The 14,790-nt window shown below is 35.8% G+C and overlaps 1 protein-coding gene across 5 annotated transcripts; it reads left to right on the top strand.

Annotated features, from left to right (window-relative positions):
- The first annotated feature begins 2,490 nt into the window (after positions 1-2,490).
- On the top strand, positions 2,491-14,210 carry PACRGL (parkin coregulated like). 5 transcript variants are annotated; one of them, XM_057405641.1, is made up of 8 exons: positions 2,491-2,598; positions 5,530-5,678; positions 7,063-7,130; positions 8,187-8,277; positions 8,637-8,771; positions 10,135-10,242; positions 11,231-11,311; positions 13,451-14,210. In XM_057405641.1, exons 2-8 carry the CDS (start codon positions 5,547-5,549, stop codon positions 13,505-13,507), a joined length of 672 nt encoding a protein of 223 aa, XP_057261624.1. In that variant the 5' UTR covers positions 2,491-2,598; positions 5,530-5,546; the 3' UTR covers positions 13,508-14,210. The 5 variants fall into 5 exon arrangements, with proteins under 5 accessions (XP_057261624.1, XP_057261622.1, XP_057261623.1 ...); XM_057405639.1 differs by lacking the exon at positions 2,491-2,598 and adding an exon at positions 2,824-2,945; XM_057405640.1 differs by lacking the exon at positions 2,491-2,598 and adding an exon at positions 2,939-3,063.
- Positions 14,211-14,790: the final 580 nt, after the last annotated feature.

Genomic DNA, 14,790 nt, shown 5'->3' with positions numbered 1-14,790 from the left:
CTAACAGGACTGTTTTATGTGATGTTCTATTAATTAGCCATAGCCCAGTAAACCTCAGTTTTAATTTCAGAAGCCTCAGAATTCATTTTGCTTTGTTGAATTCTCCTACCCCTAAGCAATTAACTATTTAACTGTGACTAATGAAAAGTCAAATTGCATATTGGTTTTATCAGCAGTAATGGATAATTAACTAATCATTGGTTCTATTTAAGTTGGTTGAGTATTGTTATTATGAAAAACTAATCAGTGCAGAGTCAGCTTTCATTTTCAGATTTATAAATACTCACCTGAACACACTCACATACATGTCAGTGACCACATTTCTTTTAATGATAAAATCTCCTTGCAAATTATTCATATTTTTGTCTTCTACTCACTTTCAATCATTTAGAGAGATTTATGGCAGTTAAATTAAACAAACTAAAAAATACATAATAGAGAAACTCACAATAACTGGAGCTAATGCTACACAAGTTTTGAGTAATAACAGCAGCTCATGACACCATATTTAAGACTACAAAGTGGTATCAACACAATGGAGAAAAACCTAAAATTTGTCATGTTTTGTTGAACTATATAGATCTTACAGTATTTTTCCTTCTAAACTGTCCATCCACCAAATATGTTTAAAATGTCATAGACTAGATCCTACTACAACCATCAAAAATAGTGGGACATAGTATGAAAAGTATTTTATTTTAACAAAAACATTTTATTACAAGTATTTTGACCCATATTCCCCATGACAATATTCAGCAACACATCACCTCTCACTGCAAGGCAAGCAGTGTAGTCTGTATATTTAACATTAAACGTACAGCAAGACTCTCCGTTGTACCATATGCACCACCATACCGTAACACTCTTTTATTTTTCATTTTTCATGAAACTGATTGAACTCTGAACTAAGCCCTGCTCTTGCACAGAGGCTGGAGTCTAACTCATCCTTTTACAACCCAGCCATTTCTGTGCCTCCAGGAACTCAGTGGGAGCTGCTGACCCCACAGAACTGATCAGTGGTATTTTGCTTCATGCAACACAGCAGTTCATACCTCCTACTGACTTAGGAATTGTACTACTGCTTTCTTCCACGCTTGAATGTAGTTGTAGTCTGCTCTGCACTCCCAAAGCAACTACATAAAATGTATAAAATGATACTAAACCACTGAGCTAAATATAAACCTTGCTCAGAAAAGCAGTTCTTTTTTTCTCATTATGGAGATGATCATGCTGGTCTGTATTTTGTAGTGTGATTTTCAAAGACTTGCACAGTCTGCCTTAGAATTACTGGATTTTTCTAAGACCATTTACCAGCCTGTAAAATTTACGGATAAAAAAGACATACATTCCTCTATTGCCTTTACTACTGTGGAACAACACAATAATTTTGTGAAAGTACTGTAATGTCTGTTGGGTTTAGTTAAAAATACTTAGAAACAAAATAGAACTCTTCCCTTCTCCAGCATTATTGTTATATTTTTTTTTCCTTCTGTATTTCCAAAAGGCCTCTTATGCTAATGCATTCCAAAGGCATTCAATTATGCAGCCCTACTTTAACTCTGCAAATGTCCTCACTTACAACTTCCCATTAATGGCAGATACAAACTATTCATGTTGGAGAAAACTAATTATGAAATGCCAGCATTTGCTAAACTCTAATGCCAATGGTAGTTTTCAAATAGTCAACAACTACTTTTCAACACTATCAGTGCATTCCCTTCTGGGTTTTTGTGGAAAACCAACAGAAAAGTTTCTTATTCACTTCTGCAGTCCCAGTCACTTCCTTGTTAAAAATTATGTAAATGAGAAAGAATGCAGTGGTGGAAAGGTTGTATCCCACACAATTCAAGCAAACCAAGAAAATATCTTGCTTGGAGATTTATTGTTGTGTGCATGAAAGAATAAACCCATCTCTTGAAGAAAGCAAGGAAGCGTTCTCATAATTCTTTGGGACCTTTTACCCGAAAGGTCATTTACCACATTCAGATGTGATGTTGCATGAATAAACACTGTATTCATGACAAGAGATTTCAGTATCAAATGAGTGGATTAACTGGAGAAAAAAAAAACAAACAAACCACACCTAAAAATTAACTATTGGAACAAAAAGGATCACAAATGGGAATGTCGCTCTGTCCCTGAAAGCCACACTTTTGTCACACATAAATAAAAGCAAAATAGTATTTCCCAAATCGCGTTTCCAATGGGAAACTATTAAGACAGTGGATAGAAATGAGTGGCAATGTCACCTGGAAATGCACCATACCCATTCTAATCACAAACATATATGGAGCCTTTTCATCTAATTTTTGCTCTTTCTTCAGCAAGTACTGATCTCTGATCAGTTGAAGACGATGCCCCAGCTCCTGGCACTTCCTGGCAACCGAGCTGCCCCGGCAGACTCGCCCCCACACCGTCCAGCACGGCAGGACGGCGCCGGGGTAACCCCAGGCCGCCGGGGCAGCCATATCACCTCAGCGGTCATCGTGCTTGGTCACCGCTGAGTGCCGCCACTCCGTTCCGCCGCGGGCGCGGCCTGCCGAGGAAGATTGGCCTCTCGGACGCCCGTAGTTTCCGTGGCAACCGTCAGGAAGCGTCGTAGGTCTAGGTATCGTGCGACCGGCACAGTCCGGGCCCGCGGGGAGCTCTCGGAGGGGCCGTAAGGATCGGGAGTACTGCTGCCCATCGGGCCGGTGGTCCCCTCTGGCCGCCTTCATCTAGGCTTCCCCGCAAGAGAGCGGGAGCTGCGGGAAAGAGAGAGGCCCCCGAAGAGGGGTGCGCGTCCAGCGTCTCACAGGGTCTTTTGGTGTCCCGTGGAGAGGATCGGACCTGCGGCTCTGTGGTGACTGTCGGAGCTTTGCCTTTTAAGCCTCTTGGAGGTGCTTGGTGCCCCTTACTTTTTTCTCTCTCTGCCCTAGCTGCGCTCCGGGAGAGCTGACACCGGGGTAAGGAAACAACCTCGCCTTTAAAATCGTACTTACTTTCATTCCGCCTTTCTTAAGTGACTTCTAGAACCCAAACTCCAGGAGGCACTTTTCCTGCTTTGGAAGACGTTTTTTAAAGGTGCCTTTTCTATTTCTGTTCAAGGGTTTCTGCCCTTTGTTTGAAGTCTGTCCTCTGCCAGTAGGATGGTTCACTTCTGTACCTCGTGTGTCAGTTGTTTGACTCGCAGCTATACTTCTGCTGTCTGCTCTCTCTACAAATGCATGTGGCTCTCCCAGCTCGTGACTACACAAGAACTTTCATCTTGCGCTGAAGACTAAGGCCTCCTTGTGAAAAGTCCTTTTTCCACTCTCTGCCACCTCCTCCTCTGCCAATACGTAGGCATGTTGTCTCAATTTAGTTTTTACAAAACCCTTGTCACTGTACTCAAGTCCTGCCTTTTGTCCCAGAGGGCTAACATTGTTCCTGCCTGTTGTCACGGCCTTTATTGTTTACTTTAACTGATGGTAACTTTTTAAGTGCGTCAAGATTTTGTCATTATTTAAAATCTTAGTAAAGACATTGGCATGCATCTCAATTACTTCTTGGAAAAGAAAAGAATTTGAATACGTCTGAATTACTTCTGAATACTTTTCTGAGAAAAACATATTGTTAATAGCAAGATGACTGCATTATGAGCAATTGTACATTGAGAGGGTTGACACTGATAGCACTATTTTGTGATATATAATGCTAATGTCAAGAATTTATATGGTGTTTTTATAGTGTAAAGCCATTTTGATTCTTATTTTTTTGATAGTTAAAAATGTGTTTTCTGACACTAGTGTGATTAGAGTTTTGTGATAATGAGCTGGCACTTAACAAAATCACTAAATTTTCTTCCTACGTTATTGTTTATCTTTTAGGGCTTCAGATTATTTCTGGGTTTAATGATCTGTGCTTTACAAGCAGAACGGTTCCCATAAGTGTCATGTAAGTTTTTGAATGCTCCGAAGAGACTTAATTGTCTAATTGTGATATGTTACTTCTTCTTTTAAAAAGACTGTCACTAGAAAATTATTATTATGAACATGGTAGGAAAAAGAAAACAAGATCTGCAGTGGGTAAACTGATGTGCGTCACTAGTCCTGATCAAGGACAATAATCAATCAAGAAGCATTGATTTATATGTTCAATTTTAGTTTTGCTTTGTATTTGTATTTTAAAAAATACGGTGATCATTATTGCATGTTGTTTTTCAACATTCAGTAAAAACAGACATCAGGTTTCATTCTTTTTTGCAAGTCATAAGGGCATAGCATACTATGTAAGTGCTGGGACCTTATCACTTCTTACCAGAAACAGAAATAATCCGAAAGATTTGGAAATAATCCTAGTACTTGACTAGAAATTCTGTTTGGAGGGAAGAATTAGAAGCTAAGCAAGGGCTGCATGTACAGGATTCTGGCAGAGATTAGGGCAGGTGGTTTATAAAGCTGAGGACGTGGAAGCAGCATAGAAAAAAAATCAGCCACTCTAGTTCATCCTTATCTCAGTGTTTGGAATGTAATCATGTTGTAGACAAAAACAGGTGTCATCAACTTGGGAAAGGTGATGACTGGATGGCAAGCACCATGCTCATCCTTGTGGCAATATTTGTTTGTGTGTATTATTTAATTGGCTTCCCATTGTTTTAATTTCTATACAGTGTCATTTTTTGTTTATGAAAGGAATGTAATTTCTTATTATTTTTTTTTCTCCACCCAGACTGCACTGCAGCATAAATTACTGAACATTACAATATTCAGAACTAGCATTTTCACATTTTATAATTTTATTAATGTTTGGAAACCTCTTGCCAGGTTTATTCATCAGTGTCAGGCTTGGCAAGTTAAAAGGCAGTAGACTATTAATTTTATCAGGGACATTTTAACCCAATTACAAACATATATAGTAACACCTGTTAACACTGATGCGTTAACATTTAGAAGATATGTATACCTAAATCAGTATTTAAGGATGTATACAGAAAGCTATTTTTGCATTCTTTTTAAGAAAATACTTTTAATTCTTCTTACTGAATGAATTAGAATTAATTTTCTGTGTTCTTCCTTTTCTGCTTTTTATTTCTGTTCTCTTGTGTTACTGATTCTGCTTTGTTTTTTTATGTTCTTAATCCACTTGCTCTTCTGTTCATTCCTTCATCCTGGCTATTCCTCAGATTGTTACTGTCCTCTGCTGTTACTTTACTCAGCCAACCTATTTCACTGCTGGCTGTTCTGCTGAGCACCGTAATACTGCTGAGATTTCTGTAGGCTACCCTAAAAGCAAACTGTAGCTGATTTCACTTTTGCTGCAGGTGTCAAAGTGCAGAAGTAAAGGGGAGGATTAGGAAATGTGTGTACTTGACAGACGGAGTGACAAGACTGTCATAATTATCCCATGTACTGCGTAAGATGTGTAAGAATAAGCATTTGTTTTCTAGTACACTTACTGAGATTTTCTTGATTGATTGTTCATGTCAGTCTTCAGGTTTGGGGATTTTAACACTTGACAGTCATATAAGAATGAAAATTATTATATGTTTTTAATCTTTATCATTTCTAGAAAGCAATGTTTTCAGAATGTCATCAGGCATCCAAATAAAACCTAAGACTGCAGTACAGAAGAGCAAGACATCTCCTTTGCCACATTCTCCACAACCCGCAACTAAACCAAAGCCTAGTGACAAGCTGAATCCTAAAACTATTGATCCGGTATGTATAAAATCATAGAATCATAGAATGTTTTGGGTTGGAAAGTATCTTAAGATCATCTGGTTCCAATCCCCCTGCCATAGGCAGGGACACCTCACACTAGAGCATGTCACGCAAGAGTCTGTGCATCCTGGCCTTGAACGCTGCCAGGGATGAAGTATAGGTGATGGGTTTTCTGTTTGTTTTAAACAGTTCTCCTGTCAGAAGAAATTTCATTGCTGTATGAAATACATGCAGGACATTCTTTTTCTGGTCCTGTTGTGTAAATTTAAACTAAGCTTTTGTTATTAATCATACATTCCCTAATTTCTAAGCATAAAGGCCTGAGAAGTAAATATGCTTATTACTTTTTTTAAAGAAGGGGAAAAGGGGGCTTGGTACAATTCTGGCATGGATGGTGACATTTTTATTTTATGCGTGCTTTTGCCCTGAAAAAAGATTTAGAACTAATTGTTAAAAAGGGTTGGAGTTCATTTGGTATAGTTATAAATTTTGACACCTGCTACTTTACAGGAGCTAATTCCAATTATGCAGCGAAACCAAGAATCAGGTATCATCTTGATGATCGTCAAGAACTCATAAAATCTAGCAAAATAGAGCATTACTTGAAGCTCGCAAGTACTGTGAATATGTAATACTTTATGAAGAATTTGGGTTCTCAGGAGAAGACTGATGAAAGTTGTTTATTCACATAGACTTGCAAAGAAGGCTTTTAATCTGAAAAGTAGCATTGAATGATCATGCTAACAAATATCACAGTTCATATACATAAGAAGCATGTAGGTGATAAAAGCCAAATTTGGATAGGCTTTCCTCCTGTGAGGCTGCTAGTTTCCTTCTCCAGCGAGTCTTCCCTAGATTCTCAGCCAATGTGAACCTTGCTGCTGATTTCAGGGACCTTATACTGTCTTACCCAACATTTGGAGTTTCTCCCACATCTTTCCATTTGTCCTTTTGTCTCTACTTGGGTCAAGATGGCACTGGAGTTCATGCCTTCTGCATGTTACCAGTATACCAACAATAAGAGCATCAGGAAAGTGGGATGTCCTTAAATCAACTAAGGAGAAAACCTGTACGATTTTTTATTTAAGATTTGCAAGAGAAAATAGAAATACTGGGTATTCCAGTAGGACAGCTCTGATCCTACATTATTTACTAATTTTTTCAACTTCCTAGCCAGATAATTCTGAAAAGCAGTTTTCTGGTAAATGTAGCAAATATGTTTTCCACCCCCCATAGCTGCAGGGTTGGGGAATTGTATTCGTTTTAGATTCATATGACTAAGTTCCTTCTATTTGTAAACTGGAGTTGTAACATATTCATAAGAGTTGTCAAACATTGTTATTAATAAATAATGCTTTTTTTTGTTTTTCTGTGGTCACAGTTTGGTGCTTATTCTCGACCAACTTCTGCATTTGCTGCTATATACGCTAAAGGTGGCATTCCGTGCAGGTGGGTAGGCTTTGTTTATTTTTTTACCAAGTATATGATGGTTAGGTAGAATTACACAGGTTGAAATACATCTATTCATGTTTGATCTTTTAGATAGGCTGTTTGATTCCATTCATTTCTGAAAAGATTTCTGATATTTACCTCTTTTCAGAACAGAAGGCAATTTTCCATGTCTTTGAAATTGCCTTCTTTTGGTTCTGTTTTTTTTTTTTTGCTATGTTGTGCGTTAATACCATAGCTATTTTTTAAAAATGCAGCTAGGTGTTTGCAGGTTTGCTGAAGCTCTTTCATGAAAGAAGTTTATTTCTCCGGATAATGGTGTTTACTTCTCCCTACTAACAATAGAATACATGCCACTTTAGTAAGTAGACAACTTGCAGTCTTTTTTGTCTGGAGTAGTATAACAACTTTTCTTGAATGTTCCAATTCTGTAGTTGTCAGCAATATCACATGTTAACAAAACTACTAGTAATTAATAGTTTGTGGTTCTTTAAGTTGCTTTTGTTTATTATATATTTGCCTAGTCAGTAAGCACTTTACTGTTTTGTAAGTGGATGCAAAATTACATAACAAAAATTTAAGTAATCATTCATGCATGAATATACATGTATAAAATAGTCATTAATACACAGCATTTTTATGTATCTTAGGAGTAACTGATGGATTCAAATATGATTTTCTTTTAGTTTCAATTGACTTCACCTACCAATTGTTATTTGAGGAAAATGTTTATTTATATTTATCAAAATAAGTGACTTTGCAAGGAGAGCATCTTTGTGTCATTATGAGAGGCATCTATACATTTTGTAATTTTTTTTTCTGATTTCTATGTGACTGGCAGCAGAATTTTGAAAAACACCATGTTTGGAAATGATAATAATTGCATTGTTAAATACTATTATCCATTTCACTAAGGACAGCAGTGCATATTGAAATTATGTATATAAAATTTTAGTAATATTGCAAACCAATTTGTGATGTATTAGAAGTCAATAGTGTTAGCAATAAATTGTGTATTATTATATGTTAATTTGTTAAAACTTTTTTTTTATATAGGTTAGTGCATGGATCAGTAAAGCACAGATTGCAGTGGGAATGCCTTCCTGAAACTGTTCCCTTTGATCCTCTTCTTGTGACATTGGCAGAGGTAAACTCAATTTTCTTGCAAAGTTAAGGATGCAGGATTTCCTAATTGAAAACAGCATTTTGTAACAAGTTAAGCAAGCTCTCTCAGACTCACCTCCTAGGGAAATAAAAAAAAAAAAATAATAATTATGAGGATCTTGTATGAATGAAGATGGGCAAGAACATTGCTATTTGTAGTTCTTTAGTTAAGAATATTCTCTGAGCAAAGTTGCAGTGGCTCCACATGGTGGAGTTAGTGTACTTTATGTTTTGAAGTGATGTAATAAAATCTAAACATCTTGCTGGTATGTGCAACTTTTTTATTGTTTTTGTTTAAAAGAAGACTCGCTGTTAAGCAAACATGTTTTACATTTGCAACAGGGTCTGAGAGAAACAAAACATCCCTATACGTTTGTTTCAAAGGAGGGTTTTAAAGAATTACTTATGATTGATGGTGCTACTGAAAAAGCAGTTCCCTTACTACCTCGTCTAGTTCCAGTCTTAAAGGCTGCACTGGTATGTCTTACTCTTCATGCAGATATTTTAATACAGGTTGTTTTGGGTTTGTTTTTTTTTTTTTTGTTGTGCTGGTGAGGACTACATGGAAAATATTAACATGATAAGTCTATTTCATAGGCTTTTGGCTTCCAACCCAAATAATTCTGATACTCTGATTTAAAAATTCAAAACCTGCTACAAAGATAGAATATGCCAATGAGAAAAAGGGAAGAATACCATTAAAATCTCTGAGGTCATATTCTTAATTTTTTAAACGTTTTTAAGTTTTCTACTCATTCAGAAAATAAAGTGAGGTAAAAGTATGGTCCTCAAAGGTAATCTCTTTTGGATTTTTTTCATAACTTTCAGAGCTCTTTTCTGGTTTAGCTTCTTGCTATCCTTTAATCTACCTGAGTATTAGTTCTGGTTTTATAGAGGTCACTGAAAGGTTGAAAATTCTTTGTGTTCTCAGATCAGAAGTGTAACAGATCAGAATTGTGTGTTATGAGTATCTTTGGTTCAGTTTGGAAGACAAATTAGAAAAAATATTCTTATGTGTTCTTCCCATTACTGTTATTCATCTGGTAATTTTCATTGCTGCACTATTTTGGTATAAAGTCTTGTTAAACCTTCTACTACACAAGCAGCCGATGACTTCTAATTAACAAGAAAATGTTCAGGGCCCAAATATCAGAGTGGAAAAATAACTTTAAATAAAGGTCAGTATTCATACAAGAACAAAATAAATTGTTGTGAATCAATTTCTCTGCTAAGGGAAGAGTGAAATAACTAGACCATTAGAGAATTCAGGTAGAGAAGAACCTTCCAATGGGATTAACAAGAATGACAGAGCACCCTAGAAGTAGGTAACAGCCTGAGCATTGCTGCAGGTGACAGAGCTGGCAAGGGACTAAATTAATTGAGCCAGAAACTCATTGGCTCCTGTGTTTCTCCAACAAAGACAATTATGGTTAAGTATTACATAGATTCAGGGTACTATGTAACTAAGATGTCATCTCCCAATTTCAACATACCAGTATTTGAAGGGTTCTTTCTAATATGCTGGGAGCCCTGAAATTGTTGGTGTAGTAAACTGTTTGGTTTGCATGCAAAATTTTTTATTTCATCATTAATAAATTATTAGTTTCCTTGTTTCAAAAGAAAGGCAAGAATTTCTCTGACATTTTATGGATACTTTTGTACTCTAAAAATACATGTTTTTTAAATGTTACCTCTAGATACTAATATTGTTACATTGTACTTGATTTCTAAACTTGTAACATTATAGCAAGTAGCAGTTACACAGTAATTTTAATTTTTAAAAATAACTTGTGCATTTGTCTGAATATTGCTGATGGGATTTGTCTTTCCCCCTCTGGAGGCCCATTCAGATGATGAAGTATTTGGAAGAGGATTGGATGCTTTAGTTCAACTGAGTGCTGTGGTTGGCCCATCTCTTAATGATCATCTTAAGCATCTACTCACAAATGTAAGTTTTTACTGCTATAGTAAAATATGATCTGTATTTTTATTGTACTTTTGTTGAGAAGTTTACTATAATATCTGCATAGATACAGTACAACTCAAGTTCCATGAAAAACAAGCTTCATATATTCCCCTGTGTAAGTCCATAATTCTTTAATAATATGGTGACTTATAAAGTTCTAGCAAGGTCCAAAAACTGTTGTTAACATAAATTAGAGAATAGTGGAAAATAAAAATAATAAAAAGATGCAGCTTCAAGCCTGAGGTGAAATAGAGGCTGTGTTTTGAAGGGAAGTTTATGTTGAGTTTTGCATTTGAAGTGTGAACATTTTAACAGATCTGTGAGAGTTCCAATAAATTAACTTAAGCAAATATTCCCACTTCTTTCAGATGAGAATTCTGCACAAGGAATTTTTCATTAAATAAAATTAGAGGGAGATTATGGAAAGTATTTTTATACTGAGTCCTTCTGTAGACATCCTTCCTCTGTCAGATGGGCTTGTCATGGTTTCATTTAGCCTACTTCCAAAGTGTGATTTTACAGCAAAATAAAAGGACCTTTTAGGCATCCAGTGCAGAAGGGAGAAATTGCAGGAAGTTTTTTTGTTGTTTTTTTTAGCATTTCCACTATAATAAATCTTTTTCAGTGCACATGAAAAATGTGTAAACTTTTCATCTGGGCAACACTTTAAGAATTAATTTTTATAAGGTTGATAGGTCTTCAAAATTTGCTAAAAGAAAAATGAAGCATTTTTTGGCGAACAGTTGAGCTTTCTTTGAATTAACATTTCTCATCACTTAACATTTTATTCCTTTTACCTTCACTGAGTTTCATACTTTGACATCAGTGACAAGCTATAAAGTGGTTCCTTTTCATCTCTATTTCATCTTATCTGTGGAAATTTAAAGTAATAAAATAGAATTATATTGGCCTCTTTGCATCTACTGTATTACATTGTGCAACTAACCTTTTTATTTTACTTTTCCAATAGCTTTCAAGGAGATTAATGAACAAGAAATTTAGAGAAAAAATTACTGCTGCTTTACAGAAGTTGGAGCAATATGGTGGAAAGGTGAGCTGATCTCATGACTATTCTGTACTCTTCACATTTGAATGCAGCTTTGCCAGATCAGCTTCCATCTCTCTTTCAGATTTACCCCATTCTGAAAACTGCTTATTTTTACATGTCACTACTATTCATATATCATAAACCACAGAATTTTGCACTATGGCAATCAGCTGAGCTGTATTCCAGTCCATAGTGAAAGAGTTGTTTTAGTCAGTTGATATATTGAGTGGTAGCAGAAATGGCATTAAGTCTAGTCTGGATAATCCATATCCTGACAGTTAGGCTTTGTTGTAATCCATTATTTATATTTCACTTTTCATTTGTATTTTCCATTGTTTTAATCTCTGAGCAGGAAATTCAAGAGAATGTCTCAGTAAAATATTCCAAGGGATCCATACATACATAGGAATTTGCATGGCTGACTCTTACAGAACACCACATCAAGCCCCATTCAGGAGAGCTCTATTTTTTGGAGCAAATGCACATACATGTGGATTCCTACCTATGATGTTTGCTTGGAACATTTTATTGTCCTTGGTGGGAAGTTTATACAAACTTAGTAGTTAAAAGAAATACTTGCTGCTCTTTCATGAAAATTTTCCTTTTCTCTAGAAAGACTTTTTTTCACCCAGCGTTTGAACTGGTGTGACAGATGGGTTAGTTGTGTGGGGTAAGACCCAGGATGCCTAAGTCCTTACTCCAAGTAGGGCATTACAACACTTCTTAGAAAGTTAATGCTTATACTGAGGAGTAAAGCTTGTGAGCTCCTTGTACAGTCCATAGGGTAGGCTAGTTGCCTATGAAGAATGATCCAAGAATTCACCAAATGTCAACTAGTAAACAGCTTCCTCCCCTTCTGGAATATTGACACCTGAGTTGGGCTGGATGCACGCTATGCGTTCCTTTCTTTTGTGAGCCTACATACTTTTCTCAACAGGATTTACTCTTTCTAAAAGAGACTTTTTGCTGTTATTGATGATGCCTGACCATTCTCACTAATAGCTTATTATGGAGATCACTTGCTGTGGAAATCAGATAGTCCCATTCCAGCCCACCTTGGTTAACATAGAGGTTAGAGCTACAATTGCTATAAATTAAAAATAAAATATATCAAAAAAAAAAAGCTTTAAGTAGCAGATGGCAGAATATTTTTCTGCTGAACACTGTTGCCATTTTTTGTTGTGTTATACATGTGCAAAGAGAGAAGAAAAAAGAGTACTGGCTTGGATATTCATGTGGAAGAGAAAATACCGGCTTTCTTGACCCTATGAACACTTGCATGTATTATAGTAAATGGTCATTGGTAAAGAATAAGAATAACCTAAAGAGTAGGAACCATAAATATAGGTCTACCTATAGTTCTAAGTTTGTACTTCATTTTTTGTGTGTGTGCGTGTTCTCATGTTCATTTAAGGGCAAAATCACTGTTTGTATTACAGACCTGAAAAACATCACAACAAATAAAGCAGCATGAGAGTTTTTTATTTAAATGATGTGAGACAGGAAAAGGAAAATTGCATCTCATCTTGATGATCTGAAAATTCAGTTCTAGATAATGTAACTAATCCAGAGAATCACTGACCTCTAATTCTTCTGTCTGTCCGCTGATTTATTGTAGTCTTACCATTTTTGTGAGTAGGTATTTCTGTAAGTCTTTTAAAAAAATACTATAATAAGATAAAACATAAACTGGAAACAAACTCCTAAGTTGTGATTGTACTCAATATTATATAATACAAGTAATGAATTTATAAAATTTCTATTCTACATGTGTTAAAATGTATATGATTCTTACTCTTATTGGAAGGCCCTTCCAGAGTATTACTTCTCTGTTTAAAAATCCATAGTATATCATGTCTGTATTTATGCCCAGTTTTAGGTATGAATTTGCATATCTCTTCTGTTTGATGTTTACTCTCCAGCATTACCTATCACAGTGGTCCATTTTTTCAGTTCATTGTTGTCAGCATTTTTGACAGTAAATTTCTCAGCAAATAGCAACTTCTCATTTTTTTATGATTTGATTAATAATGAAGATAACTAAGTAAAAGTTGTGAATTATACAATTTATAGAGACTATATGAATGCTGTCATATGTAGTACTAGTGTTTCTTGTTTCAATTTGTTTTATTTTCTCAACAGGCGGCTACGGCTATCATCAAATCTAAAATTCCAACACATTGTTCTGTCTCCTCTTAAACAAGAAAACTGTAGCAATTTGTACTGTAAAGTGAAGTTTGGAAAGAAACTGCCTGTGAATGTCACTGACACTTATTTGGGGTACGGTATAATCTCTTAAAATAATCACAACTCCTCAGTATGATGGAGAGTGGGAAAAGTCCTATCAATTTATGAATATGTAATTATGGAAGACAACTTAAAAAAAGTCTCTCTGTATTGGCTGCTGTTCGCATATGCATTGTGCTTACAATGACATTGACTAACTGGCTATTATTTCAAAAGCAGAGTAAATATTGATTCTTATTTTGTTGTAAATTACAATGTCCTTTAATATGTCAGCAGCTTTTAATGTTTTGTACATGTGTGATGCAAAATAATTTGGCTTTAATTACTAAAATAGTATCTTATATATGTACACCCACTTTTCAGACACATAACTTACTTTGTGCTGCAGGCACAGCTGATGCATTTTGGGTTCATCAGGACTTACTGGGTTAGATGTAGAGCTATGAGAAATCATCTGGACTTCTTGAGAGTCAGCTTTTAAAGGTATGAATGAGAACACACTAAACAGGTAGCATGCAGTGCTACTTGAACTTGCTCAGTGCATTATCAGCACATTGTTTTGAGAAGCTGGAGAAGTTTTGGAGAACACAATGCAGAGACATCAGGTTGCTCCATAGAGCCACAGCCTAGGTTTTGCTCAACCAATTATTTCCAGTTAGCTGAAAATCCAGTTAGCTGGCCTACTGAATGTAAGCAAGATGTATCAGGCAACTTTGGAGTATTTACATTGTGCGCCCTTTGCATTAAGTTCTGTAATGCCACAGATGTGCTTAAGACCAGCCTGTGAATTCAGCACCAGGCAAGCTAATACACTTCTGAATGTAGAAGCTATAAAACCCCCCCCACGAGTTGAAGACAATAAAAAGATTGCAGAAGTCAGCTTACCTGGCTGTCAAGCCTTGTAGGGGGCAGCATTTCTCCATTAACATATTTGAACTTGATAAAATAATTCCTAACAGGTCTTGTAATAAATACTGTTCAGGGTTCTCTGTAAGGGAGAGCTGACTGAGTAACAAGATATGCCACAGAACTTTTTTTCCCCTACGGAAAATGAAATTCTGGAATTTAAATTTGTTTTTTAAAGGTTGTGTTTTGTTGTTTGTTTTTGTTTTGGTTTGTTTTGTTTTTTTTTTTGTCATCAGAAGATGCTGTTTCATGTGGTATTAAAAAAGTTTATTGTATGAACATATGAAAGCAATTTCAAATTTTGTTTTTAAATTTTGTTTTTAAATTAC

This window comes from Pezoporus wallicus, unplaced genomic scaffold (genome assembly GCF_028554395.1).
Source record: "Pezoporus wallicus isolate ANWC-B61680 ecotype Strahan unplaced genomic scaffold, APGP_CSIRO_Pwel_v1 contig_642, whole genome shotgun sequence".
NCBI lineage: Eukaryota > Metazoa > Chordata > Aves > Psittaciformes > Psittacidae > Pezoporus > Pezoporus wallicus.
This window is presented reverse-complemented; position numbering and strand designations above follow the sequence as displayed.

What these genes read in the sequence shown, in the direction of transcription:
- PACRGL (XM_057405641.1), top strand. Translation starts at nt 5,547, where the DNA reads ATGTCATCAGGCATCCAAATAAAACCTAAGACTGCAGTACAGAAGAGC. An exon ending in AAAGGTGGCATTCCGTGCAG is followed by an intron (nt 7,131 to 8,186) that starts GTGGGTAGGCTT and finishes TTTTTTATATAG; the next exon opens with GTTAGTGCATGGATCAGTAA. An exon ending in TGGAGCAATATGGTGGAAAG is followed by an intron (nt 11,312 to 13,450) that starts GTGAGCTGATCT and finishes TTTTCTCAACAG; the next exon opens with GCGGCTACGGCTATCATCAA.